We start from the raw sequence: 27,339 nt of genomic DNA on the forward strand, positions 1-27,339 counted from the left end.
TTCATGTGTACTTATGTGTTTATATGTGTATAGATAGGTGTGTATAGATGTGTATATATGTGTATTTGTGTGTATCGATGGAAAACTGGTGCCGATAGACTTGCTCGCCACAGGGTTGCCACAAACCTTCAATTTATAAACAAAGCAATATCTGCAAAGCGCAATAACACAAGGTATGCCTGTATCCTTTCAAAAATTCCATACCATTAATAAAAACAAGTCTTATAATACATATAAGTGATTTATAAGAGTAAATTATAGTGGATACAACTTAGCCTCACATGTTTCCAAACATATGTTAAATAAATAGACTGATAAATAAATTATTAGTGCATATATGGGCTGTAATATCTTTTTAAAAGCCTTGTTCTGAAACTTTATTCGGCTACCAGGAAGAACCAGATGTAAAAGCGTTTTATATGATCAAAGTTCAAAACAGAGGGTTGAAATCAAGTTCATAATTAAATAATGAATCACCTAAATTAAAATGTGAAACCTTTACGTGTATGAAGATGTTGGGATTCTAATTTTTAATAACTTTAATCAGAAACATTAATTATATCAGGTTAAGTTTTGAAATCCATACCTCACAACTATGCAGGTAAGGCCACTGGTGCAGACTCAGGTACAGGTAAGACCACTGGTCCAGACTCAGGTACAGATAAGGCCACTGGTGCAGACTCAGGTACAGGTAAGGCCACTGGTAAAGACTCAAGTACAGGTAAAGCCACTGGTGCAGACTCAGGTGCAGGTAAGGCCACTGGTAAAGACTCAGGTACAGGTAAGGCCACTGGTAAAGACTCAGGGGCAGGTAAGGCCACTGGTAAAGACTCAAGTACAGGTAAGGCCACTGGTGCAGACTCAGGTACAGGTAAGACCACTGGTGCAGACTCAGGTACAGATAAGGCCATTGGTGCAGACTCAGGTACAGGTAATGCCACAGATGAAGACTCAGGTACAGGTAAGGCCACTGGTAAAGACTCAAGTACAGGTAAAGCCACTGGTGCAGACTCAGGTGCAGGTAAGGCCACTGGTGCAGACTCAGGTACAGGTAAGGCCACTGGTAAAGACTCAAGTACAGGTAATGCCACTGGTAAAGACTCAGGGGCAGGTAAGGCCACTGGTAAAGACTCAAGTACAGGTAAGGCCACTGGTAAAGACTCAGGTGCAGGTAAAGCCACTGGTGAAGACTCAGGTACAGGTAAGGCCACTGGTGCAGACTCAGGTACAGGTAAGGCCACTGGTGTAGACTCAGGAGCAGGTAAGGCCACTGGTGAAGACTCAAGTACAGGTAAGGCCATTGGTAAAGACTCAAGTACAGGTAAAGCCACTGGTGAAGACTCAAGTACAGGTAAAGCCACAGGTGAAGACTAAGGTGCAGGTAAGGCCACTGGTGAAGACTCAAGTAAAGCCACAGGTGAAGACTCAGGTACAGGTAAGGCCACTGGTGAAGACTCAGGTGCAGGTAAAGCCACTGGTGCAGACTCAAGTACAGGTAAAGCTACTGGTGCATACTCAGGTACAGGTAAGGCCACTGGTGAAGACTCAGGTGCAGGTAAGGCCACTGGTGCAGACTCAAGTACAGATAAGGCCACTGGTGAAGGCTAAAGTACAGGTAAAGCCACTGGTGCAGACTCAGGTGCAGGTAAGGCGACTGGTGAAGACTCAAGTACAGGTAAAGCCATTGGTGAAGACTCAGGTGCAGGTAAAGCCACTGGTGCAGACTCAAGTACAGGTAAAGCCACTGGTGCAGACTCAGGTACAGGTAAGGCTACTGGTGAAGACTCAGGTACAGGTAAGGCCACTGCTGAAGACTTAGGTGCAGGTAAGGCCACTGGTGCAGACTCAAGTACAGGTAAGGCCACTGGTGAAGGCTCAAGTAGAGATAATGCCACAGGTGAAGAATCAGGTGCAGGTAAGGCACTGGTGCAGACTCAAGTACAGGTAAGGCCACTGGTGAAGACTCAAGTACAGGTAATGCCACTGGTGCAGACTCAAGTACAGGTAAGGCCACAGGTGCAGACTCAGGTACAGGTAAAGCCACTGGTGAAGACTCAGGTACAGGTTAAGCCATGAGTGCAGACTCAGGTGCAGGTAAGGCCACAGGTGGAGACTCAGTTAAGGTAAAGCCACTGGTGAAGACTCAGGTACAGGTAAAGCTACTGGTGCAGGCTCAGGTGCAGTTAAGGCCACTGGTGCAGACTCAGGTGCAGGTAAGGCCACTGGTGAAGACTCAAGTACAGGTAAGGCCACAGGTGCAGACTCGGGTACAGGTAAGGCCACTGGTGAAGACAAAAGTACAGATAAGGCCACTGGTACAGACTAAGATGCAGGTAAGGTCACTGGTGAAGACTCAAGTACAGGTATAGCCACTGGTGAAGACTCAAGTACAGGTAAGGCCACAGGTGCAGACTCAAGTACAGGTAAGGCCACAGGTGCATACTCAGGTACAGGTAAGGCCACTGGTGAAGACTAAAGTACAATTAAGGCCACTGGTGCAGACTCAGGTGCAGGTAAGGCCACTGCTGAAGACTCAAGTACAGGTAAGACCACTGTTGAAGACTCAAGCACAGGTAAAGCCACTGGTGAAGACTCAGTTACAGGTAAAGCCACTGGTACAGATTCAGGTACAGGTAAGGCCACTGTTGAAGACTCAGGTACAGGTAAGGCCACAGGTGCAGACTCAGGTACAGGTAAGGCCACTGGTAAAGACTCAAGTACAGGTAAGGCCAACTTGTAAAGACTCAGGGGCAGGTAAGGCCACTGGTAAAGACTCAAGTACAGGTAAGGCCACTGGTGCAGACTCAGGTACAGGTAAGACCACTGGTACAGACTCAGGTACAGATAAGGCCATTGGTGCAGACTCAGGTACAGGTAAGGCCACTGTTGAAGACTCAGGTACAGTTAAGGCCACTGTTGAAGACTCAGGTACAGGTAAGGCCACTAGTAAAGACTCAGGTGCAGGTAAGGCCACAGGTGCAGATTAAGGTACAGATAAGGCCACTGGTGAAGACTCAAGTACAGGTAAGGCCACTGGTGAAGACTCAGGTACAGATAAGGCCACAGGTGAAGACTCGCGTACAGGTAAGGCCGCAGGTAAAAAATCAGGTACAGGTAAAGCCACTAGTGAAGACACAGGTACATGTAAAGCCACTGGTGAAGACTCAAGTGTAAGGCCACTGATGAAGTCTCAGGTACAGGTAAAGCCACTGGTGAAGACGCAAGTACAGGTAAGGCCACAAGTGAAGACTCAAGTACAGGTAGGGCCACAGGTGCAGACTCAAGTACAGGTAAGGCCACAGGTGAAGACTCAAGTACAGGTAGGGCCACAGGTGCAGACTCAAGTACAGGTAAGGCCACAGGTGCAGACTCAGGTACAGGTAAGGACACTGGTGAAGACTCAGGTACAGGTAAGGCCACAGGTGAAGACTCAAGTACAGGTAGGGCCACAGGTGCAGACTTAAGTACAGGTAAGGCCACAGGTGCAGACTCAGGTACAGGTAAGGCCACTGGTAAAGACTCAGGTACAGGTAAGGCCACTGGTGCAGACTCAGGTTCAGGTAAGGCCACTGGTGCAGACTCAGATACAGGTAAGGCCACTGGTGAAGACTCAGGTGCAGGTAAGGCCACAGGTGCAGACTCAGGTACAGATAAGGCCACTGGTGCAGACTCAGGTACAGGTAAGGCCACTGGTAAAGACTCAAGTACAGGTAAAGCCACTGGTGCAGACTCAGGTGCAGGTAAGGCCACTGGTAAAGACTCAGGTACAGGTAAGGCCACTGGTAAAGACTCAGGGGCAGGTAAGGCCACTGGTAAAGACTCAAGTACAGGTAAGGCCACTGGTGCAGACTCAGGTACAGGTAAGACCACTGGTGCAGACTCAGGTACAGGTAAGGCCATTGGTGCAGACTCAGGTACAGGTAATGCCACAGATGAAGACTCAGGTACAGGTAAGACCACTGGTGCAGACTCAGGTACAGGTACTGGTAAAGACTCAAGTACAGGTAAGGCCACTGGTGCAGACTCAGGTACAGGTAAGACCACTGGTGCAGACTCAGGTACAGGTAAGGCCATTGGTGCAGACTCAGGTACAGGTAATGCCACAGATGAAGACTCAGGTACAGGTAAGGCCACTGGTAAAGACTCAAGTACAGGTAAAGCCACTGGTGCAGACTCAGGTGCAGGTAAGGCCACTGGTGCAGACTCAGGTACAGGTAAGGCCACTGGTAAAGACTCAAGTACAGGTAATGCCACTGGTAAAGACTCAGGGGCAGGTAAGGCCACTGGTAAAGACTCAAGTACAGGTAAAGCCACTGGTGAAGACTCAGGTACAGGTAAGGCCACTGGTGCAGACTCAGGTACAGGTAAGGCCACTGGTGTAGACTCAGGAGCAGGTAAGGCCACTGGTGAAGACTCAAGTACAGGTAAGGCCACTGGTGAAGACTCAAGTACAGGTAAAGCCACAGGTGAAGACTAAGGTGCAGGTAAGGCCACTGGTGAAGACTCAAGTAAAGCCACAGGTGAAGACTCAGGTACAGGTAAGGCCACTGGTGAAGACTCAGGTGCAGGTAAAGCCACTGGTGCAGACTCAAGTACAGGTAAAGCTACTGGTGCATACTCAGGTACAGGTAAGGCCACTGGTGAAGACTCAGGTGCAGGTAAGGCCACTGGTGCAGACTCAAGTACAGATAAGGCCACTGGTGAAGGCTAAAGTACAGGTAAAGCCACTGGTGCAGACTCAGGTGCAGGTAAGGCGACTGGTGAAGACTCAAGTACAGGTAAAGCCATTGGTGAAGACTCAGGTGCAGGTAAAGCCACTGGTGCAGACTCAAGTACAGGTAAAGCCACTGGTGCAGACTCAGGTACAGGTAAGGCTACTGGTGAAGACTCAGGTACAGGTAAGGCCACTGCTGAAGACTTAGGTGCAGGTAAGGCCACTGGTGCAGACTCAAGTACAGGTAAGGCCACTGGTGAAGGCTCAAGTAGAGATAATGCCACAGGTGAAGAATCAGGTGCAGGTAAGGCACTGGTGCAGACTCAAGTACAGGTAAGGCCACTGGTGAAGACTCAAGTACAGGTAATGCCACTGGTGCAGACTCAAGTACAGGTAAGGCCACAGGTGCAGACTCAGGTACAGGTAAAGCCACTGGTGAAGACTCAGGTACAGGTTAAGCCATGAGTGCAGACTCAGGTGCAGGTAAGGCCACTGGTAAAGACTCAAGTACAGGTAAGGCCACTGGTACAGACTCAGGTACAGATAAGGCCATTGGTGCAGACTCAGGTACAGGTAAGGCCACTGTTGAAGACTCAGGTACAGTTAAGGCCACTGTTGAAGACTCAGGTACAGGTAAGGCCACTAGTAAAGACTCAGGTGCAGGTAAGGCCACAGGTGCAGATTAAGGTACAGATAAGGCCACTGGTGAAGACTCAAGTACAGGTAAGGCCACTGGTGAAGACTCAGGTACAGATAAGGCCACAGGTGAAGACTCACGTACAGGTAAGGCCGCAGGTAAAAAATCAGGTACAGGTAAAGCCACTAGTGAAGACACAGGTACATGTAAAGCCACTGGTGAAGACTCAAGTGTAAGGCCACTGATGAAGACTCAGGTACAGGTAAAGCCACTGGTGAAGACGCAAGTACAGGTAAGGCCACAAGTGAAGACTCAAGTACAGGTAGGGCCACAGGTGCAGACTCAAGTACAGGTAAGGCCACAGGTGAAGACTCAAGTACAGGTAGGGCCACAGGTGCAGACTCAAGTACAGGTAAGGCCACAGGTGCAGACTCAGGTACAGGTAAGGACACTGGTGAAGACTCAGGTACAGGTAAGGCCACAGGTGAAGACTCAAGTACAGGTAGGGCCACAGGTGCAGACTTAAGTACAGGTAAGGCCACAGGTGCAGACTCAGGTACAGGTAAGGCCACTGGTAAAGACTCAGGTACAGGTAAGGCCACTGGTGCAGACTCAGGTTCAGGTAAGGCCACTGGTGCAGACTCAGATACAGGTAAGGCCACTGGTGAAGACTCAGGTGCAGGTAAGGCCACAGGTGCAGACTCAGGTACAGGTAAGGCCACAGGTGCAGACTCAGGTACAGGTTAGGCCACAGGTGAAGGCTCAGATACAGGTAAGAACACAGGTGCAGACTCATGTACAGGTTCGGCCACAGGTGTCGGCTCAGGTACAGGTAAGGACATAGGTGCAGACTCAGGCACAGGTTAGGCCACAGATGAAGGCTCAGATACAGGTTAGGCCACAGGTGAAGGCTCAGGTACATGTAAGTTCACAGGCGCAGGCTCAGGTACATTTTCAGGCGACAGACGAAGGCTCGGGTACAGGTAAGACCACAGGCACAGACTCAGGTACAGGTTAGGCCACAGGTGAAGGCTCAGATACAGGTTAGGCCACAGGTGAAGACCCAGGTACAGGTTAGGCCACAGGTGAAGGCTCGGGTACATGTAAGACCACAGTTGAAGACTCAGGTACAGGTTAGGCCACAGGTGAAGGCTCGGGTACATGTAAGACCACAGGTGAAGACTCAGGTACAGGTTAGGCCACAGGTGAAGGCTCAAGTACAGGTAAGGTGCAGAGAGAACACTACTCAAAGCAAAGGCACTTTACAAAGGAAGTGCAGGTAGTATTTGTACCCATTGACGTGTTATGTCAGTATTGGGTACTGTAACTTTAAGAGTGCACAAGTCATTGCATGCTGTGCTAACCGAAAGATACTCAGACAAGCCATTGATAAGAGCTCATTATATTCAAAGCTGCTACAAGAATACACTTTCAAGGGGGCTGGGCTTTGTATTTCAACCAAACCCCCGCCCCCCCACCCACACACACTCCCACACTGAAAGGTTGATTTATGCTGTTGCCTCTTGTTTACATAGGTTTTCTAAAGCTAGTACTAAAGCATTGGAATTTAAAGTATGGGTGGTGGTTTCAATGGGCAAAAGCAGCTATTTCAAAGGACAAAATAAAGGGGCTATTTGAACATATTATAGGTGAGAAAAGTTTAGTACAATGTCCCTTTAAGCTTAGTCCATAAGTACTTACATTGGTTTTAAGGGCCTCAATAAAGTTTCTTTTTTTAACCTTATTGTTCTAGCTATGAAGAGGTGATCTTTATATGTACAGTATTTTAATAGAACCAATATGTGATGTGTTGTGTTAATTATCCTACATTAATTGGTTAAAGGAAAACAAATGTCCCTATATTTCTTTATTTGCATGTTAAAGCTGGTGTTTTAAAATGCATTACTTGTTTTTGTAAAACAGATGTTTCTGTACTGAGATAATTCTCATGGGAGTTCAGGAGTGTGCACGTGTCTTTAGCAGTGTTTGCAACAGTGTATAACATTTGCTATAAACAAAGACTACTGCCATAGTGTGCTAAAGACACGAGCACGCTCCTGAAGCCCTATGAGCCCACCTAGATTTACTCTTTAACAAAGGATAAAAAGAGAACAAAGCGCGTTTGATAAGCAGTAACTTGGGAAGTCATTGAAAATTACATGCTGTACCTGAATCATAAAATTTTAATTTAACTGTCCCTTTAAAGTCTCCTGCCACTCAGAACCTGCAATCTGATACAGTAATAAGTTGAGTTTCCCAAGGGAACCCATAAAGCTATTGTAAAGCTGAAAGAAACATTGGATTTAAATAGAATTTGTTTGCATGGCAATAAATGCTGTTTATTTTTTGCTCCACTGCACACAGCTGTTTTCTATGTAGACCGCAACAGTGTTCACGTGTGAACAAAGCGCCACCATTTTTCATATATGAGACACTATGCTAGATAGTTAGAGAAAAATAGTCTAAATATTTGTTCAGTCAGTAGCAATATTAAAATATGTAGTTTATATTTAAACACCCACAAATTAGTTATTATTTTCTAACAAGCGTTTTTTGTGGAATTGTATTTATGTATTTATTTTTAATAATATCTCTTATCTTGAATAACCCTTATGCTTCTAGAACTCCCCCCAACTATCATGCAGTTTGTGAGATAGTCTTGATTTATTCCCTCTGTCCTTCATACTTCATCCACTCACCTACTAAGGCCAAGAACCAACCCAGAAGTGCATGATTCCTGCCCCAAATTATACAGCCACGCCCATTATATGCCTCAGCTTTTACCCGGGACACACAGTCTGCACTGACTCTGCCCCGTACCTTCAGTCAAGCTGCCAGACCACTTGACTCCACCTCTATAGAAACACTAAAGGGACATGCGCTAATCAAACAAGCGTTAACCAAACATGCGCAATCGCGACACACATAAACCAACAAGCCGAAGAGCAAAATTAAAACTAAGTGCGCCAAAAAAATAACAGATGCACGCAAAACAGAAGGTGTATAGTGAAAAGGATTCTGTCCCAGTGCCATATATATTAGTAAGTATATATATATATAAATATATATATATATATGCAAATTGAAAAAGCGCCCATAAATATAGCTATAGAGTGTCTAAAATGTTTAATAAATTATACTTATCAATAGACACTCGTCCACCAGCAGATAAGCAGCAGACTAGCCAGCCAAACCAGTACTGAAATATATCAGCAGTAGTTATGGAGTAGGAGTATATTGTAGATCCATAAAGCGAGGCAAAAAACAAGTCCCTGCGACCAATTAAAGAAGGTTTATGGAAAATTTCCCATGAGGTGAAAAAAGAATCACAAACCATACCCCATATGAATCCCTCTGACAAGCACTGAACTCTGAGGGGAAGCCAGGCCTCAAAATAGACTGAAAACCCCTCTCTCTGAAGAATCAGATTCATTCTTCAACAACCTCCAGGGGAGGCAAAGTAAAGACTGAGGTATGTGTAAGATGGGAGGAGTTTTATAGGGCTCTTGGTGTTTGGGAATCTTTGCCTCTTTTTAGTGGTAGAGAACAGTAATTCTCAGGAGTAATAGATCATGGACTCTCACCACCAGTATGAGATAAAGTTGTTTAGATCACATGGTCTATCTGAATCATGAAACTTTAATTTTGACTTTACTGCATTGATATGGTGGGAGAAATGCAGGGGTTAAACACAGTTATATGCAAGCAACAGTGAAATATTAAAATGGTTTGACACTTAAAGGGACAGTCAACACCAAAATTGTTATGGTTTAAAAAGATAGATAACGCCTTTACTACCCATTCCCCATATATATATATTATAAATGTTATACTTTATAACATTTACACCTCTAAATATCTGCCCGTTTCTACGCCACTGCAGACAGCCTCTTATCACATGCCTTTTTATTAGATTTTCACAACAAGAGACTGCTAGTTTATGTGGGCCATATAGGAAACATTGTGCTCACCCCCGTGGGTTGTGCACAACACTGCACTTATTGGCTAAAATGGAAGTCAATAGAAAATAAATAAAAAGTCATGTGATCAGGGGACTGTAAAAAAAGACTTAAATACAAGGTAATCACAGAGGTAACCATGTTGGCTGTGCAAAACTGGGGAATGAGTAATAAAGGGATTATCTATCTTTTTGAACAAAACATTTTTGGAGTAGACTGTCCCTTTAAAGGACCAGTGGCAGTCAACACAGTAGATTTGCATACACAACAAATGCAAGATAGCAAGACAATACAATAGCACTTAGTCTGAACTTCAAAAGAGTAGTAGATTTTTTTTCTGACAATTTTAAAAGTTATGTCTTTTTCCACTCCCTCTGTACCATGTGACAGTCACCAGCCAATCACAAATGCATACACGTACCATGTGACAGCCAACAGCCATTCACAAATGCATACACACTTATTCTTGCACATGCTCAGTAGGAGCTGGTGACTCAAAACATTTAAATATAAAAAGACTGTGCACATTTTGTTAATGGAAATAAATTGGAAAGTTGCTTAAAATGGCATGCTCTATCTGAATAATGAAAGTTTCATTTTTATTGAGTGTCCCTTTAAGTGCATTTTGTTTTTGCACTGTTTTGTCCCAACAGATCAAATGCTATGGTAATTCATACCAATATATTGCGAAATATTAGATATTTTAATTCATTTTTCTGGAAACTGAAAGATTCAGTAGCAATCCTTTTAATCCAGAATGATTTAAAAACAACTGGCTCATGCTAAAGTAGATGTCATCCGATTAGAAATCCTAAACATCTTGTAAACAACTCAACATTGTAAGCAACATTTCAATCATCGTTAAGGAAATCCCTTATGTTTCCTGTTTCATCTGTATAAATCAGTCAAGTGTAAGTGTTTACAGAAAAGTGTCTGTCAAGTGTTGGTTCTAACTACTTCTCTGTCAGAGACATTAGGGCTCTGAAGTGCTCAGGTGTCAAATTACAATAGACTTGACATCAATAAATGAAAACTCCACTGATAATCACTGTGTTTATTTTTTAAGAGGGAGTTTCAAAATTTATTGCAGTTTTAATTCTTTTTAATGCATATTCTTGTCACAAAGAAACCAATTTTTTGGTTGTAAACTTTACAGAGACTTCCTCAACATGTGGGATTTGTTCTTATTATATTTATATATAAGGGAAATTTACAAAAACTATTAACACAACACACAGAAAACCTGGCACTCACTAGCAAGCACTCACTAGCAAGCGCACAGTCCTATTCAAAAGCAAACACCAGGGTGTCACAGGCCTTTGTAATAAGAAACACATAAATGGACCGCACTCTCTGACTGCACAGGGAACACATCCCAAGTCACTGTGAACCCCACAGCACTGAAAACTTACAGGCAGCTGCACAGTTGTCTGCAACCATATGGCGCAAAATGCAACTGACTCTCCCATTTTTGCTTTTAAAAAGCTAGTGAGTGCCAGGTTTTCTGAGTGTTGTGTTAATCATTTTTGTAAGTTTCCCTTTGGGTCTGTCACCCAGGCTGCTCAGGGGTTAACTGCCTGGGTTTCTGGAACCTGTGCAGCTGTCTGTAAGTATTCAGGACTGTGGGGTTCACAGTGACTTGGGATGTGTACACTGTCCAATATGGGAGTGTGTTCCGTTTTTGTCATTTGTATTTACTTAAGGGAAATTACAATGGCCTGTGACGCCCTGGTGTTGGTTCTCAGTTTGTTTGAAAGTATTGTGTAGCAGCTTGGTTAGTGACCCAGGACGGGAGAGACCTTGACGTGGTCCTGGGCTTAAAGGGACATTGTACACTAGATTTTTCTTTGTATAAATATAAAGCCCATCTGATAGTGTTTTTGTAACAATGTATAGTTTTGCTTATTTTTAAGAACATTGTGCTGATTTTCAGACTCCTAACCAAGCCCCACAGTGACAGATGTTTATGTGCGTTTACAGACTCCTGCTGGCTCCTGTTTATATTATCTGTCTTTTCATATGCAGGGAAGGGGGATGTGGGGAGTGTCTGCTATTTTTGTTTACCCAGCCCCTTTCACTGGGTGTCCCAGTCTAACCTTGTCAACAATGCTAAACTGGGAGCTTCTAAATAAGTTTTTGAAAGGTTTTATACTGGATTTTATATCAGTATCTGTGCATATTCTTCTTTATAGTAGTGTCTATTACATGCAGTTATATGAAAATTTGTGTATACTGTCCCTTTAAACCGTTTGCGGACAAATGCAACTGATTAATTTTTGCTTTTAAATATTACTGTGTGCTTGCTAGTGAATAGAAAATGAAGTTTTACGAGATTTACTTTGTTGAAAAGCATACCTAGGTAGGCTCAGTAGCAGCAATGCACTGTTGGGAGCTAGCTGCTGGCTGGTGGCTACACGCATATGCCACTTGCCATTGGTTCATCATACTGTCTTTAATTATATGTTTACCCAGTTTGTAAAGGTTAAACACATAGTTATATGACAGCAATAGGGCAATAATAAAATGCTCTAATACATTTGGGCACTTTTATGTCCATTTCATTGCTGGTCTTTTCTATGAGTTTTAAATACAATACACCTTTAAACACAAAATTCTAAAATACATTCCGTAGTAGTATGAGACATGGAGATCTACAAACACAAGGTTTAGTCTCTCACATCTGCCAGAAATCCTTGGCTATAAACAACCTGCAAGGATAAGATAACATAATGCAAGTCAAACACACAACAATGAAATTAGAAAACCAAAATACATTTTTGATGAAATTATTAATGTTTAAATCTGATGAGAATATATCAAATTAAAGGGACATAAAAAGGACATGAAATCGCAATAATACAATTGTCTAATGCATTTATACTGTATATTGTAACCATGCTTAATTGCTGCACTTTCATATTATATAAATATTTTCAGGTTACATTTTTGCATGTCATTCTAAGGTGACAAATTGCACAAGACCATTCTTCTTTTCTTTTCTTTTTTTTTTTTGCTTGAAATACTTTAAAGTTAAATTGTATGAATTATGCAATCTGTGACAAAATGTAATTTCACTGGGGACTTGCAGATAAGACAAGAAGTTCAATTCAAATTTACTTAAAGGGATACTAAACCTAAATTTTTTCTTTCATGATTCAGATAGAGCATGCAATTTTAAGCAACTTTCTAATTTATTCCTATTATCAATTTTTCTTCGTTCTCTTGCTATCTTTATTTGAAAGGGCTGGAATGAAAGCTTTGGAGCCAGCCTATTCTTTGTTTAGTACCCTGGAGAGGGATTGCAGATTGGTGCCTGCATTTAGCCATCCAATCAGCAAGCGCAAGCCAGGTTCTCAACCTAAAATGTGCCGGCTCCAAAACTTTTATTCCTGCTTTTTCAAATAAAGATAGCAAGAGAATGAAGAAAATTGATAATAGTGGTAAATTAGAAAGCTGCTTAAAATTGCATGCTCTATTTGAATCATAAAAGAAAAAATTTGGGTTTAGTATCCCTTTAAACAATGCATATTTATAGTGGTTGATCATTGGTTATAAATAATAATAAAAAAAACAATAGAATTACAGGAACTTTTGACTGTTTTAACTTTTTTTTTTATTCAGTTATTCTAGTCTTTAACTAACTCAGAGCTATATCTCTAAGGAAGTATTTCCAGTGACACATCTGTGTCTAAGAGATTAGAGACGGAGAAGATCAGATCGAGCATCGTTTGGAACGCTAAGTGTAAACAATTTTCTAGAGCTAAATGTTAAGGGCATTAGCACTCGCTTGTGTGTGCTCAGACCCAATCTTTCTGCAAGAAAGTGAAACTGCCTTATATCTGAGATCTGCAGCTACAAGTGTTCCATTTCCTTTGTGACCAACTTAACTATCAGAAATGCACATGCAGGAAGCAGGTGGGTCAGCAAACTTGCTGGTTCACTTGACCTGCATTAATAAAACACAATCACTTTTAAGGATTGATTCATAATTTTGTTATATCTGAAAAAGTAAAAAAAAAATGTTTATGCCAAAATATTATTCACATTTACTGTCCCTTTACATAACTTTAGAATTTGTGTAACAAAATTGTGCAGGTCCCATGCTCTCCAGCAAAGCCAAACATTAAATTTAATAGCTGGTTTAGGCAGAATAACAGAACTAGCTTTAAACTTTTATGATTCAGATAGAGTATGCAATTTTAAGAGACTTTCCAATTAACTTCCATTATCAAATTGTGCACAGTCTTTTTATATGCACACTTTCTGAGGAACCAGATACTACTGAGTTCACAGTAGGCTGATGGCTGTCACATGATAAATGAGGTCAGCAAAATGAAATACTGATACATTTCGAAAATTGTCAGAAAAAAACTACTGCTCATTTAAAATTCAGACTAAGTGCTGTTACTTTGTATTTATTAAACACTTGTTGGTTATTTAAATCCTCTCAACCCTATCCTCTCACAGCTACACACATTTTCAACCTCTCCCTCAGCACTGGTATATTTCCCAGTTCTCTAAAACATGCACTGGTCACATCTATCCTCAAAAAACCTTCCCTCGATCCAACCTCCCCATCCAACTATCGTCCAATTTCCATACTCCCTCTTGCCTCAAAGCACCTTAAAAAGCTAAAAAAAAGAGATAGATAGGGGGCGCCCTAAGTGTAAAAGAGGGAATGTAACCAAATAAATCTATACTTATATGTCTATATATTAAGTACCTGTGTGGGTGACTGAATTGACCCCTTCATGCCTCTATAGCACCACAAGAGGTGCTTCACACTTTGTGAGTATTATTCCTCTCTTTGCTTGTATTGAAACATTTGCATCAGCAATACTAGGCCATATTGGCACCTGTGTCTTACTCTCGCCTATATAGACATCAGTTCCTGTGCAGGAGGTTGGTCGTCTGGGTGACCCTATAGATCCCAGACCGTATATCTAGCACTAATTGAGGTGCTCTACTAAATGTGAGTTTACTCATCACCTTAAGATTTATTCATCTCTGAACAAACAATATTGGGCCATGTGGCGCTTCTGTTTTTTCTTCTCATACCTTAAAAAGCTAGTATATGCACACCAATATTCTCTGCTATGACCACTTAAAATTACATTCCAGAAGCAGAAGGAATTATGAATGCACGATAAAAAAAAATCTTCCTGTTTTACATCTAGAAAGTCATATAAATGCATCAATTAATTTTGTTTGTTTTTTAATCCAAGCTTTATACAGCAATAGTAAAGAATGACTATTGCTTTGATTCAAGTTAGTATTTTACCTTTTAGTTAATGACCAGTTGTACAGCAGCATTAGATTCTTTAATGATTATATATGTTAAAGGGTTATCAAATGAATTGTATATATATATATATATATATATATATATATATATATATATATATATATATATATATATATATATATATATAGTAACAAGGGAGAACACTCTCACTCAGTCCAACAACTGCCAGGGTGCTAGTACAGTTAAATACAGCGGAACAAAAAACTTGCACTCTCTGGTCTTTTTACGAAAAATCCTTTACTGTGAAAAGTAGTGATGTTTCGGGGACCAAATATCCCCTTCCTCAGACATAGGGGGATATTTATCAAAGGTCTGGCGGACCTGATCCTACAGTGCGGATCAGGTCCGTCAGACCTCGCTGAATGCAAAATTAGGATTTTTGGTCCTAATTTTGGGGGGTGGTGTTTTGATTGTTTGCTATATATTGTTTGCAATGTGTATACACTGTGTCTGAGGAAGGGGATATTTGGTCCCCGAAACGTCACTATTTTTTTCAGCTGCACATCATTCCAATAAAAAAATGGCATATTCTCTGCTATGTTCACTTAAAATTACATTCCAGGTGATGGGTCTGCATTTCTGGTGAAATGGTTGTTGGGGTGCCTGAGGGGATGTATGTTTATGTGCATAGGGTGCTGGATGAGAGGGTGATGACTATACTTCAGCCCATGGGTTCTGGTACTTCTTCCTCTGTATCTGTCTTGCAGGAGGGAGCTAATGGTGGCAGGATGGATCTACAATGGGGGTACCTGGTATTTTGGTACAATCTGGGCCGTCAGCTCCTGGTGTGTGACAGCGGTGTCTGGACCATCTTTGACTGGTGAATTGGTGGTGCCAGGGGGCTGTTGGGTGACAATGATTCTTTGGGTCTGTCTACCGCTGACAGTTTCAGTTCTTTTTTTAGCTATTTGGTAAAGGGCAGAGGCAGATGTTCCACATGGTTAAGAGGTTGGTAGCTGCACTGGATAGGAGTAAGGGCACAGCTGTAGAGGGAGATAGGTAGGGCTCTGCTGGCAAGTGTAGAGGCATTATGGGTGCTCTTCAGGTTGGTGACAGGGAGCTAGTTGAGGCAATGGCAGGTGTGACTCGGGATACTAGGAAGGCAGGTACGCACAGTGATACCTTCCCCTACTTGGTACATTCGCTGCATGAGCACCTTAAGGCCAAAGTGATATGGAAGATTAGAGAATCAAAGTATTTTATGAATATGTTAACATCTTCAAATTTTACAAAACTAAAGAGCTTAGTAAAGATGGGACAGGCCCCAAGAACGTTAAGCACCCTGATACCTTTGAGAAATGGCAGAGGTGTTTCAGGGTGCTTGCCTCCTGTTACCTGAGCACAAGCCTGATCAGAATATTGCAATATATGAACACTATCTATTGGATATAAAGCAGGATGGAAAGGAACCCCATGCTTACCTTTGGAGTGACTGACATGCATCTGTAGTCATGCCTGGGTCAGGAACGGTCTCCCACTCCTTCGGAATAGCCTAAGTCTTCTAATGTTTATGCAAATGTTGGGGTCAAGCGTAGGGTTTGGGAGTGCTAGTGTTTTAAGTGCTGCGATAAAGGGAGATCTTGCGATGGACCCCATCCTGGCTTTGGATGGAGGGTGTTTAACAGACGGTTCAAAAACCCCTTTGCAGGGCATTAGGGAGCCTCAGCATAAGTGCAGGATTAATGATGAGATGATGGCTGACCTGTTGGTGTGGGAGCATTTATTGCAAATTTAATGGACTATTGTTGTGGAGGTTGGCTTCGTTATCTAACCAAGTGATCCATCTTTTTAAGGACACAGCAGGGTCTCATGGGTACACAGAGTACCTTGAGGGTTTATGGAGCACGGCTTCTTGGCTTGTTCCCTGTGTAGTGTTCTGCAAAGCCGATTCCGGTTATTAGGTAGAGCAGAGTCAGGAATTACTGGATTGGTTGGTGAAGCTTAGGGCTAGGGGTTTTAGTAGAGGTGCAGTGCTGTCCACGTTTGCAGAAGCTGCTCATTTGTACAAGCTTCAGGGTCTTTCCGGATTCAACTAACACTTTTTCTTTTGGACTAAATTGTGTGAGGATGGGGCAGGTTTGAAATTGTAGTTTCCAATACCAGGTTGCCTGTGTGTCAGGTTGTGAGCTGCTGATGTTTAGGACTGTGTTTGTATTTGAGCAATCCCCCCTGTGAATTAGGGATGTTCTTGTGATGGTGTCATGGCCCATAATTTTTGTCCAGAGTCTGTTGAATTGAGAGTCAATCTAATGGGAGGGGCAATATACAGCAGCACAGAGCCTGTTGTGCCTCACCCTTTGGGCCATGCTTCTAATGGCATCTGGCTTTGACTTGAAGGGGGGGCGGCAGGGGTTCCACATTGTTTCTGGTAATGTTTTTGGGCCCTGACCTGCTGGTGCATGGAGTTTAGATTAGTAGCTCTTGCGCAATGCGCACCTTCCTTTGATACTTTTCCTTAGAAAAAATGTAGTTGCTTTCATGCAGTTAATTTTTATTATGCTAATAAATGTGAACATGTATGGTCTTCTCTCCAACTCAATTTCTGTGTCTTTATTTATCTTTGGGATAGTAATGCTTGGTAATTGCCTTTAATGGGTGGGTTAAACCATTATAAAAGTGTAAGGCTTTTATCTGAAATGCCTTAAGGGTTAAGATACCCTGTAATAGTACCAATGTAACAAATAGTGAATACATTTTTATTTGTTATTTGTTACAATTACATGGGTATTATTATTTAATTAGGATAGTAACTTTTGTTATTTTTTCTTTGTTACATTTTATCACACATAAAATACCCTGTAAGGAATCTCCTTGCTTAGTTTGCTATATTGTTGCTGGTTAGGAAAAGGCTTGGACTTATCTTATATATTCCAGGTCCCCACATTCGTCTTCCTCTTTTCCTGCAGGTCTTTTCTGACTTTCCCTCTCTCCCTTATCTACCTGCTAGTTTTCATTGTGTTTGTTCTGTTTATGTTGATATAGGGTGTGGTGGCTTCCTTAGGATTGCCTTAGTGGCCGGTGACTGGGGCATTTACAGTAATTTAAGCCCACAACTTTATGTTTTGCTCCTCCAAGTGGCTGCATGTGGGACAGCTAGCACTACTTGGATCCCTACTGGGGTAGATTTAGATTAGTCATCCTAGCAGGCAGTTTAAGGGCCCATCATTTTTGGCAATAGCCTCTTGGAGTGAGGTTTGAGCTAATGGGAGAGGCAAGATACAACTGGTAGGAGCCTTTTGTGACTCTCCCCACAGACCTTCTGGGCTCCTGACAGCATCTGGTTTTGACTTGAAGGGTAGAGCCCGGCATGGGGTCTGCATTGTTCCTTTTAATTTCTGGGGCCCTGACCTGCTGGTGCATGGAGTTAAGATTAGATAGGTCTTGTGCTGCCTCTCTTTGGAACTTTCCCTTAGAAAAAGTTTAGTTGCTTTCATGCCGTTAAGTTTTATTATTTTAATAAATTAGACCATGTATGGTCTTCTCTACAACTCTGTTGTGTCATTATTTATCTTTTTGGGTTAGTTATGCTAGGTAATCACCTTTAATGGGTGAGTTTAATCCTTAACTTTGCTTTGTAATTGGTATTTTTGGTCAGTACTACAACTGAAGTGAATGTATCTTCATGAAATTAAGCAAAGCGATAGATAAGTAGGAAACTTAGATTTCAACATGATGGTGCCCATTGCTTTACAGAATCTCAGTGGAATTGAGAAAAACAACAAATTTCAGGGAAAGGGGTGGATGAATAATGATAGTATATTGCAAAGGTTTTTCTCAGTACACATAGTTACACATTTTACAACCTGTTTAATAACCTTTTAACTAACAACAACAAGAAGTTTTTTTTTTTTTTTAAAATGAAAGTTTTCCAGTTTTGTGTAATGGAGGTGCACATGACAGTTTTCACAAGCCTAATCCTGCCACATCTGTCCCTAACTAGCTTGAGCAGACATATTCAGATAAAGAACATGCAAAATAATGATTCTGATTGGCTCTTCCAAACAAGGCAAGTCGGGACAGTAGACGTAAAAACATTTTATATGTATTATCTGGCAGCCTGCCCAGTAATGAAGGCTCTTTATTAGCATAGTATTGAACAGAAGTACAAACATCTTTGAGTGCTGCTAATTGTATTGAATATATATATATATATATATATATATATATATATATATATATATATATATATATATATATATATATATATATATATATATATATATATATATATATATATATATATATATACAGGGAGTGCAGAATTATTAGGCAAGTTGTATTTTTGAGGATTCATTTTATTATTGAACAACAACCATGTTCTCAATGAACCCAAAAAAAACATTAATATCAAAGCTGAATAGTTTTGGAAGTAGTTTTTAGTTTTTTTTAGTTATAGCTATACAGGGAGTGCAGAATTATTAGGCAAATGAGTATTTTGACCACATCATCCTCTTTATGCATGTTGTCTTACTCCAAGCTGTATAGGCTCGAAAGCCTACTACCAATTAAGCATATTAGGTGATGTGCATCTCTGTAATGAGAAGGGGTGTGGTCTAATGACATCAACACCCTATATCAGGTGTGCATAATTATTAGGCAACTTCCTTTCCTTTGGCAAAATGGGTCAAAAGAAGGACTTGACAGGCTCAGAAAAGTCACAAATAGTGAGATATCTTGCAGAGGGATGCAGCACTCTTAAAATTGCAAAGCTTCTGAAGCGTGATCATCGAACAATCAAGCGTTTCATTCAAAATAGTCAACAGGGTCGCAAGAAGCGTGTGGAAAAACCAAGGCGCAAAATAACTGCCCATGAACTGAGAAAAGTCAAGCGTGCAGCTGCCAAGATGCCACTTGCCACCAGTTTGGCCATATTTCAGAGCTGCAACATCACTGGAGTGCCCAAAAGCACAAGGTGTGCAATACTCAGAGACATGGCCAAGGTAAGAAAGGCTGAAAGACGACCACCACTGAACAAGACACACAAGCTGAAACGTCAAGACTGGGCCAAGAAATATCTCAAGACTGATTTTTCTAAGGTTTTATGGACTGATGAAATGAGAGTGAGTCTTGATGGGCCAGATGGATGGGCCCGTGGCTGGATTGGTAAAGGGCAGAGAGCTCCAGTCCGACTCAGACACCAGCAAGGTGGAGGTGGAGTACTGGTTTGGGCTGGTATCATCAAAGATGAGCTTGTGGGGCCTTTTCGGGTTGAGGATGGAGTCAAGCTCAACTCTCAGTCCTACTGCCAGTTTCTGGAAGACACCTTCTTCAAGCAGTGGTACAGGAAGAAGTCTGCATCCTTCAAGAAAAACATGATTTTCATGCAGGACAATGCTCCATCACACGCGTCCAAGTACTCCACAGCGTGGCTGGCAAGAAAGGGTATAAAAGAAGAAAATCTAATGACATGGCCTCCTTGTTCACCTGATCTGAACCCAATTGAGAACCTGTGGTCCATCATCAAATGTGAGATTTACAAGGAGGGAAAACAGTACACCTCTCTGAACAGTGCCTGGGAGGCTGTGGTTGCTGCTGCACGCAATGTTGATGGTGAACAGATCAAAACACTGACAGAATCCATGGATGGCAGGCTTTTGAGTGTCCTTGCAAAGAAAGGTGGCTATATTGGTCACTGATTTGTTTTTGTTTTGTTTTTGAATGTCAGAAATGTATATTTGTGAATGTTGAGATGTTATATTGGTTTCCCTGGTAAAAATAAATAATTGAAATGGGTATATATTTGTTTTTTGTTAAGTTGCCTAATAATTATGCACAGTAATAGTCACCTGCACACACAGATATCCCCCTAAAATAGCTATAACTAAAAACAAACTAAAAACTACTTCCAAAACTATTCAGCTTTGATATTAATTAGTTTTTTTGGGTTCATTGAGAACATGGTTGTTGTTCAATAATAAAATTAATCCTCAAAAATAAAACTTGCCTAATAATTCTGCACTCCCTGTATTAGGGGGATATCTGTGTGTGCAGGTGACTATTACTGTGCATAATTATTAGGCAACTTAACAAAAAACAAATATATACCCACTTCAATGATTTATTTTTACCAGTGAAACCAATATAACATCTCAACATTCACAAATATACATTTCTGACATTCAAAAACAAAACAAAAACAAATCAGTGACCAATATAGCCACCTTTCTTTGCAAGGACACTCAAAAGCCTGCCATCCATGGATTCTGTCAGTGTTTTGATCTGTTCACCATCAACATTGCGTGCAGCAGCAACCACAGCCTCCCAGACACTGTTCAGAGAGGTGTACTGTTTTCCCTCCTTGTAAATCTCACATTTGATGATGGACCACAGGTTCTCAATGGGGTTCAGATCAGGTGAACAAGAAGGCCATGTCATTAGATTTTCTTCTTTTATACCCTTTCTTGCCAGCCACGCTGTGGAGTACTTGGACGCGTGTGATGGAGCATTGTCCTGCATGAAAATCATGTTTTTCTTGAAGGATGCAGACTTCTTCCTGTACCACTGCTTGAAGAAGGTGTCTTCCAGAAACTGGCAGTAGGACTGGGAGTTGAGCTTGACTCCATCCTCAACCCGAAAAGGCCCCACAAGCTCATCTTTGATGATACCAGCCCAAACCAGTACTCCACCTCCACCTTGCTGGCGTCTGAGTAGGACTGGAGCTCTCTGCCCTTTACCAATCCAGCCACGGGCCCATCCATCTGGCCCATCAAGACTCACTCTCATTTCATCAGTCCATAAAACCTTAGAAAAATCAGTCTTGAGATATTTCTTGGCCCAGTCTTGACGTTTCAGCTTTTGTGTCTTGTTCAGTGGTGGTCGTCTTTCAGCCTTTCTTACCTTGGCCATGTCTCTGAGTATTGCACACCTTGTGCTTTTGGGCACTCCAGTGATGTTGCAGCTCTGAAATATGGCCAAACTGGTGGCAAGTGGCATCTTGGCAGCTGCACGCTTGACTTTTCTCAGTTCATGGGCAGTTATTTTGCGCCTTGGTTTTTCCACACTCTTCTTGCGACCCTGTTGACTATTTTGAATGAAACGCTTGATTGTTCGATGATCACGCTTCAGAAGCTTTGCAATTTTAAGAGTGCTGCATCCCTCTGCAAGATATCTCACTATTTTTGACTTTTCTGAGCCTGTCAAGTCCTTCTTTTGACCCATTTTGCCAAAGGAAAGGAAGTTGCCTAATAATTATGCACACCTGATATAGGGTGTTGATGTCATTAGACCACACCCCTTCTCATTACAGAGATGCACATCACCTAATATGCTTAATTGGTAGTAGGCTTTCGAGCCTATACAGCTTGGAGAAAGACAACATGCATAAAGAGGATGATGTGGTCAAAATACTCATTTGCCTAATAATTCTGCACTCCCTGTATATATATATATATATATATATATATATATATATATATATATATATATATATATATATATATATATATATATATATATATATATATATATATATATTTACCTTTATTGTCTCTTTAAAGGGACATTTTACTGTATTTTCACTCCTTCAATGTGTTCCCAGTAATCCATTTTTCCAACTGGGGAATAATAACTTGTTTATTAATAGCTCCTTCACCTTTAGTTTGTCATTTAAAATAGTTGATTTTGCCCATTGAAACCACCTATATATGAATACTGCTGTAGAAAAGCTATGTAAACAAGTGACAGCAGCACTATCTCCCATTTGTGAGAGAGAATGATTTTTGTATCTGAAATAGATTTAGTTATTTGAAATCCCCCACGCATAATTAACATTTCAGTATCTATTTATTGCCCTTTGTGTGTAGAGAGAGATAACATAAGCAGGGCTGATCTTTATGCACACTCAACACATTTAAATGGGCATATTCTTGAAGCAAAATCCCTGCTATTTCAAATAAAAAATAAACCTAAATGAACTACTTCCCTCAGATTTAATACTCTGCAGTTAATTTAAGAAGTAACTGAGAACAAATTATATATTGCAATGTCCCTTTAAGTGGATATATGTTTGTGGGCTGGCGCCTTGAGACCCTTACGGGTGATTAGCCGCACTTTACAAGTACCCAATACATACATACATACATACGTATGTGTGCTCAAGTGGGTTATTCCAAAGGGCTATGGTGGCACAGACACAGGTTTTATTCAGTAACACACACAAAGCAGTGATTTAACCCCATTTTATTTAGCAACACACAGAACAGGGACCTCTCTTTGTTTCTGCCATTAGCCCACACATACACTGTGCAACATACACTGACACTGTACAATGCTTTTCCACCCTTTCCACCAGTTTTATGCATAAGGCAGATGTCTAACCTCATGTCTTCCAGTAAAACACCCACACAGTGCATTCATTTAACCTCCTTTCTGACAATAACATACTCATTTCAGCCAGTAATGCACAGTGCATGGATTTAACACATTTCTGCTGGTAATGCACAGTGCATGGATTTAACACATTTCAGCCAGTAATGCACAGTGCATGGATTTAACACATTTCAGCCAGTAATGCACAGTGCATGGATTTAACACATTTCTGCTGGTAATGCACAGTGCATGGATTTAACACATTTCTGCTGGTAATGCACAGTGCATGGATTTAACACATTTCAGCCAGTAATGCACAGTGCATGGATTTAACACATTTCAGCCAGTAATGCACAGTGCATGGATTTAACACATATCTGCTGGTAATGCACAGTGCATGGATTTAACACATTTCAGCCAGTAATGCACAGTGCATGGATTTAACACATTTCAGCCAGTAATGCACAGTGCATGGATTTAACACATTTCTGCTGGCAATGCAGAGTGCATGGATTTAACACATTTCTGCTGGTAATGCACAGTGTATGGATTTAATACATTTCTGCTGGTAATGAACAGTGCATGGATTTAACACATTTCTGCTGGTAATGCACAGTGCATGGATTTAACACATTTCTGCTGGTAATGCACAGTGCATGGATTTAACACATTTTATTGCTGGTAATGCACAGTGCATGGATTTAACACATTTCTGCTGGTAATGCACAGTGCATGGATTTAACACATTTCAGCCAGTAATGCACAGTGCATGAATTTAACACATTAGAGCCAATAATGCACAGTGCATGGATTTAACACATTTATGCTGGTAATGCACAGTGCATGGATTTAACACATTTCAGCTGGTAATGCACAGTGCATGGATTTAACACATTTCATTGCTGGTAATGCACAGTGCATGGATTTAACACATTTCAGACGGTAAAGCACAGTGCATGGATTTAACACATTTCAGTCAGTAATGCACAGTGCATGGATTTAACACATTTCAGCCAGTAATGCACAGTGCATGGATTTAACACATTTCAGCCAGTAATGCACAGTGCATGGATTTAACACATTTCAGCCAGTAATGCACAGTGCATGGATTTAACACATTTCTGCTGGTAATGCACAGTGCATGGATTTAACACATTTCATTGCTGGTAATGCACAGTGCATGGATTTAACACATTTCTGCTGGTAATGCACAGTGCATGGATTTAACACATTTCAGCCAGTAATGCACAGATCAAAACACTGACAGAATCCATGGATGGCAGGCTTTTGAGTGTCCTTGCAAAGAAAGGTGGCTATATTGGTCACTGATTTGTTTTTGTTTTGTTTTTGAATGTCAGAAATGTATATTTGTGAATGTTGAGATGTTATATTGGTTTCCCTGGTAAAAATAAATAATTGAAATGGGTATATATTTGTTTTTTGTTAAGTTGCCTAATAATTATGCACAGTAATAGTCACCTGCACACACAGATATCCCCCTAAAATAGCTATAACTAAAAACAAACTAAAAACTACTTCCAAAACTATTCAGCTTTGATATTAATTAGTTTTTTGGGTTCATTGAGAACATGGTTGTTGTTCAATAATAAAATTAATCCTCAAAAATACAACTTGCCTAATAATTCTGCACTCCCTGTATTAGGGGGATATCTGTGTGTGCAGGTGACTATTACTGTGCATAATTATTAGGCAACTTAACAAAAAACAAATATATACCCACTTCAATGATTTATTTTTACCAGTGAAACCAATATAACATCTCAACATTCACAAATATACATTTCTGACATTCAAAAACAAAACAAAAACAAATCAGTGACCAATATAGCCACCTTTCTTTGCAAGGACACTCAAAAGCCTGCCATCCATGGATTCTGTCAGTGTTTTGATCTGTTCACCATCAACATTGCGTGCAGCAGCAACCACAGCCTCCCAGACACTGTTCAGAGAGGTGTACTGTTTTCCCTCCTTGTAAATCTCACATTTGATGATGGACCACAGGTTCTCAATGGGGTTCAGATCAGGTGAACAAGAAGGCCATGTCATTAGATTTTCTTCTTTTATACCCTTTCTTGCCAGCCACGCTGTGGAGTACTTGGACGCGTGTGATGGAGCATTGTCCTGCATGAAAATCATGTTTTTCTTGAAGGATGCAGACTTCTTCCTGTACCACTGCTTGAAGAAGGTGTCTTCCAGAAACTGGCAGTAGGACTGGGAGTTGAGCTTGACTCCATCCTCAACCCGAAAAGGCCCCACAAGCTCATCTTTGATGATACCAGCCCAAACCAGTACTCCACCTCCACCTTGCTGGTGTCTGAGTAGGACTGGAGCTCTCTGCCCTTTACCAATCCAGCCACGGGCCCATCCATCTGGCCCATCAAGACTCACTCTCATTTCATCAGTCCATAAAACCTTAGAAAAATCAGTCTTGAGATATTTCTTGGCCCAGTCTTGACGTTTCAGCTTTTGTGTCTTGTTCAGTGGTGGTCGTCTTTCAGCCTTTCTTACCTTGGCCATGTCTCTGAGTATTGCACACCTTGTGCTTTTGGGCACTCCAGTGATGTTGCAGCTCTGAAATATGGCCAAACTGGTGGCAAGTGGCATCTTGGCAGCTGCACGCTTGACTTTTCTCAGTTCATGGGCAGTTATTTTGCGCCTTGGTTTTTCCACACTCTTCTTGCGACCCTGTTGACTATTTTGAATGAAACGCTTGATTGTTCGATGATCACGCTTCAGAAGCTTTGCAATTTTAAGAGTGCTGCATCCCTCTGCAAGATATCTCACTATTTTTGACTTTTCTGAGCCTGTCAAGTCCTTCTTTTGACCCATTTTGCCAAAGGAAAGGAAGTTGCCTAATAATTATGCACACCTGATATAGGGTGTTGATGTCATTAGACCACACCCCTTCTCATTACAGAGATGCACATCACCTAATATGCTTAATTGGTAGTAGGCTTTCGAGCCTATACAGCTTGGAGTAAGACAACATGCATAAAGAGGATGATGTGGTCAAAATACTCATTTGCCTAATAATTCTGCACTCCCTGTATATATATATATATATATATATATATATATATATATATATATATATATATATATATATATATATTTACCTTTATTGTCTCTTTAAAGGGACATTTTACTGTATTTTCACTCCTTCAATGTGTTCCCAGTAATCCATTTTTCCAACTGGGGAATAATAACTTGTTTATTAATAGCTCCTTCACCTTTAGTTTGTCATTTAAAATAGTTGATTTTGCCCATTGAAACCACCTATATATGAATACTGCTGTAGAAAAGCTATGTAAACAAGTGACAGCAGCACTATCTCCCATTTGTGAGAGAGAATGATTTTTGTATCTGAAATAGATTTAGTTATTTGAAATCCCCCACGCATAATTAACATTTCAGTATCTATTTATTGCCCTTTGTGTGTAGAGAGAGATAACATAAGCAGGGCTGATCTTTATGCACACTCAACACATTTAAATGGGCATATTCTTGAAGCAAAATCCCTGCTATTTCAAATAAAAAATAAACCTAAATGAACTACTTCCCTCAGATTTAATACTCTGCAGTTAATTTAAGAAGTAACTGAGAACAAATTATATATTGCAATGTCCCTTTAAGTGGATATATGTTTGTGGGCTGGCGCCTTGAGACCCTTACGGGTGATTAGCCGCACTTTACAAGTACCCAATACATACATACATACATACGTATGTGTGCTCAAGTGGGTTATTCCAAAGGGCTATGGTGGCACAGACACAGGTTTTATTCAGTAACACACACAAAGCAGTGATTTAACCCCATTTTATTTAGCAACACACAGAACAGGGACCTCTCTTTGTTTCTGCCATTAGCCCACACATACACTGTGCAACATACACTGACACTGTACAATGCTTTTCCACTCTTTCCACCAGTTTTATGCATAAGGCAGATGTCTAACCTCATGTCTTCCAGTAAAACACCCACACAGTGCATTCATTTAACCTCCTTTCTGACAATAACATACTCATTTCAGCCAGTAATGCACAGTGCATGGATTTAACACATTTCTGCTGGTAATGCACAGTGCATGGATTTAACACATTTCAGCCAGTAATGCACAGTGCATGGATTTAACACATTTCAGCCAGTAATGCACAGTGCATGGATTTAACACATTTCTGCTGGTAATGCACAGTGCATGGATTTAACACATTTCTGCTGGTAATGCACAGTGCATGGATTTAACACATTTCAGCCAGTAATGCACAGTGCATGGATTTAACACATTTCAGCCAGTAATGCACAGTGCATGGATTTAACACATTTCTGCTGGTAATGCACAGTGCATGGATTTAACACATTTCAGCCAGTAATGCACAGTGCATGGATTTAACACATT

The 27,339-nt window shown here is 41.1% G+C and overlaps 1 protein-coding gene across 1 annotated transcript in view; it reads right to left on the reverse strand.

The window, feature by feature from the left end:
- Positions 1–3,123: 3,123 nt before the first annotated feature.
- The window catches only part of LOC128661408 (calphotin-like), a 123,838-nt gene continuing 99,622 nt past the window's right edge, over positions 3,124–27,339 (reverse strand). The window contains exons 3-5 of the mRNA XM_053715664.1: positions 5,556–6,082; positions 4,717–5,026; positions 3,124–4,473 (exon numbers count right to left, since the gene is read on the reverse strand). Of these exons, the coding sequence (XP_053571639.1) occupies positions 3,124–4,473; positions 4,717–5,026; positions 5,556–6,082 (2,187 nt within the window). The remainder of the gene's footprint in view (positions 4,474–4,716; positions 5,027–5,555; positions 6,083–27,339) is intronic.

Source organism: Bombina bombina, chromosome 5 (assembly GCF_027579735.1).
Source record: "Bombina bombina isolate aBomBom1 chromosome 5, aBomBom1.pri, whole genome shotgun sequence".
NCBI classification, from domain to species: domain Eukaryota; kingdom Metazoa; phylum Chordata; class Amphibia; order Anura; family Bombinatoridae; genus Bombina; species Bombina bombina.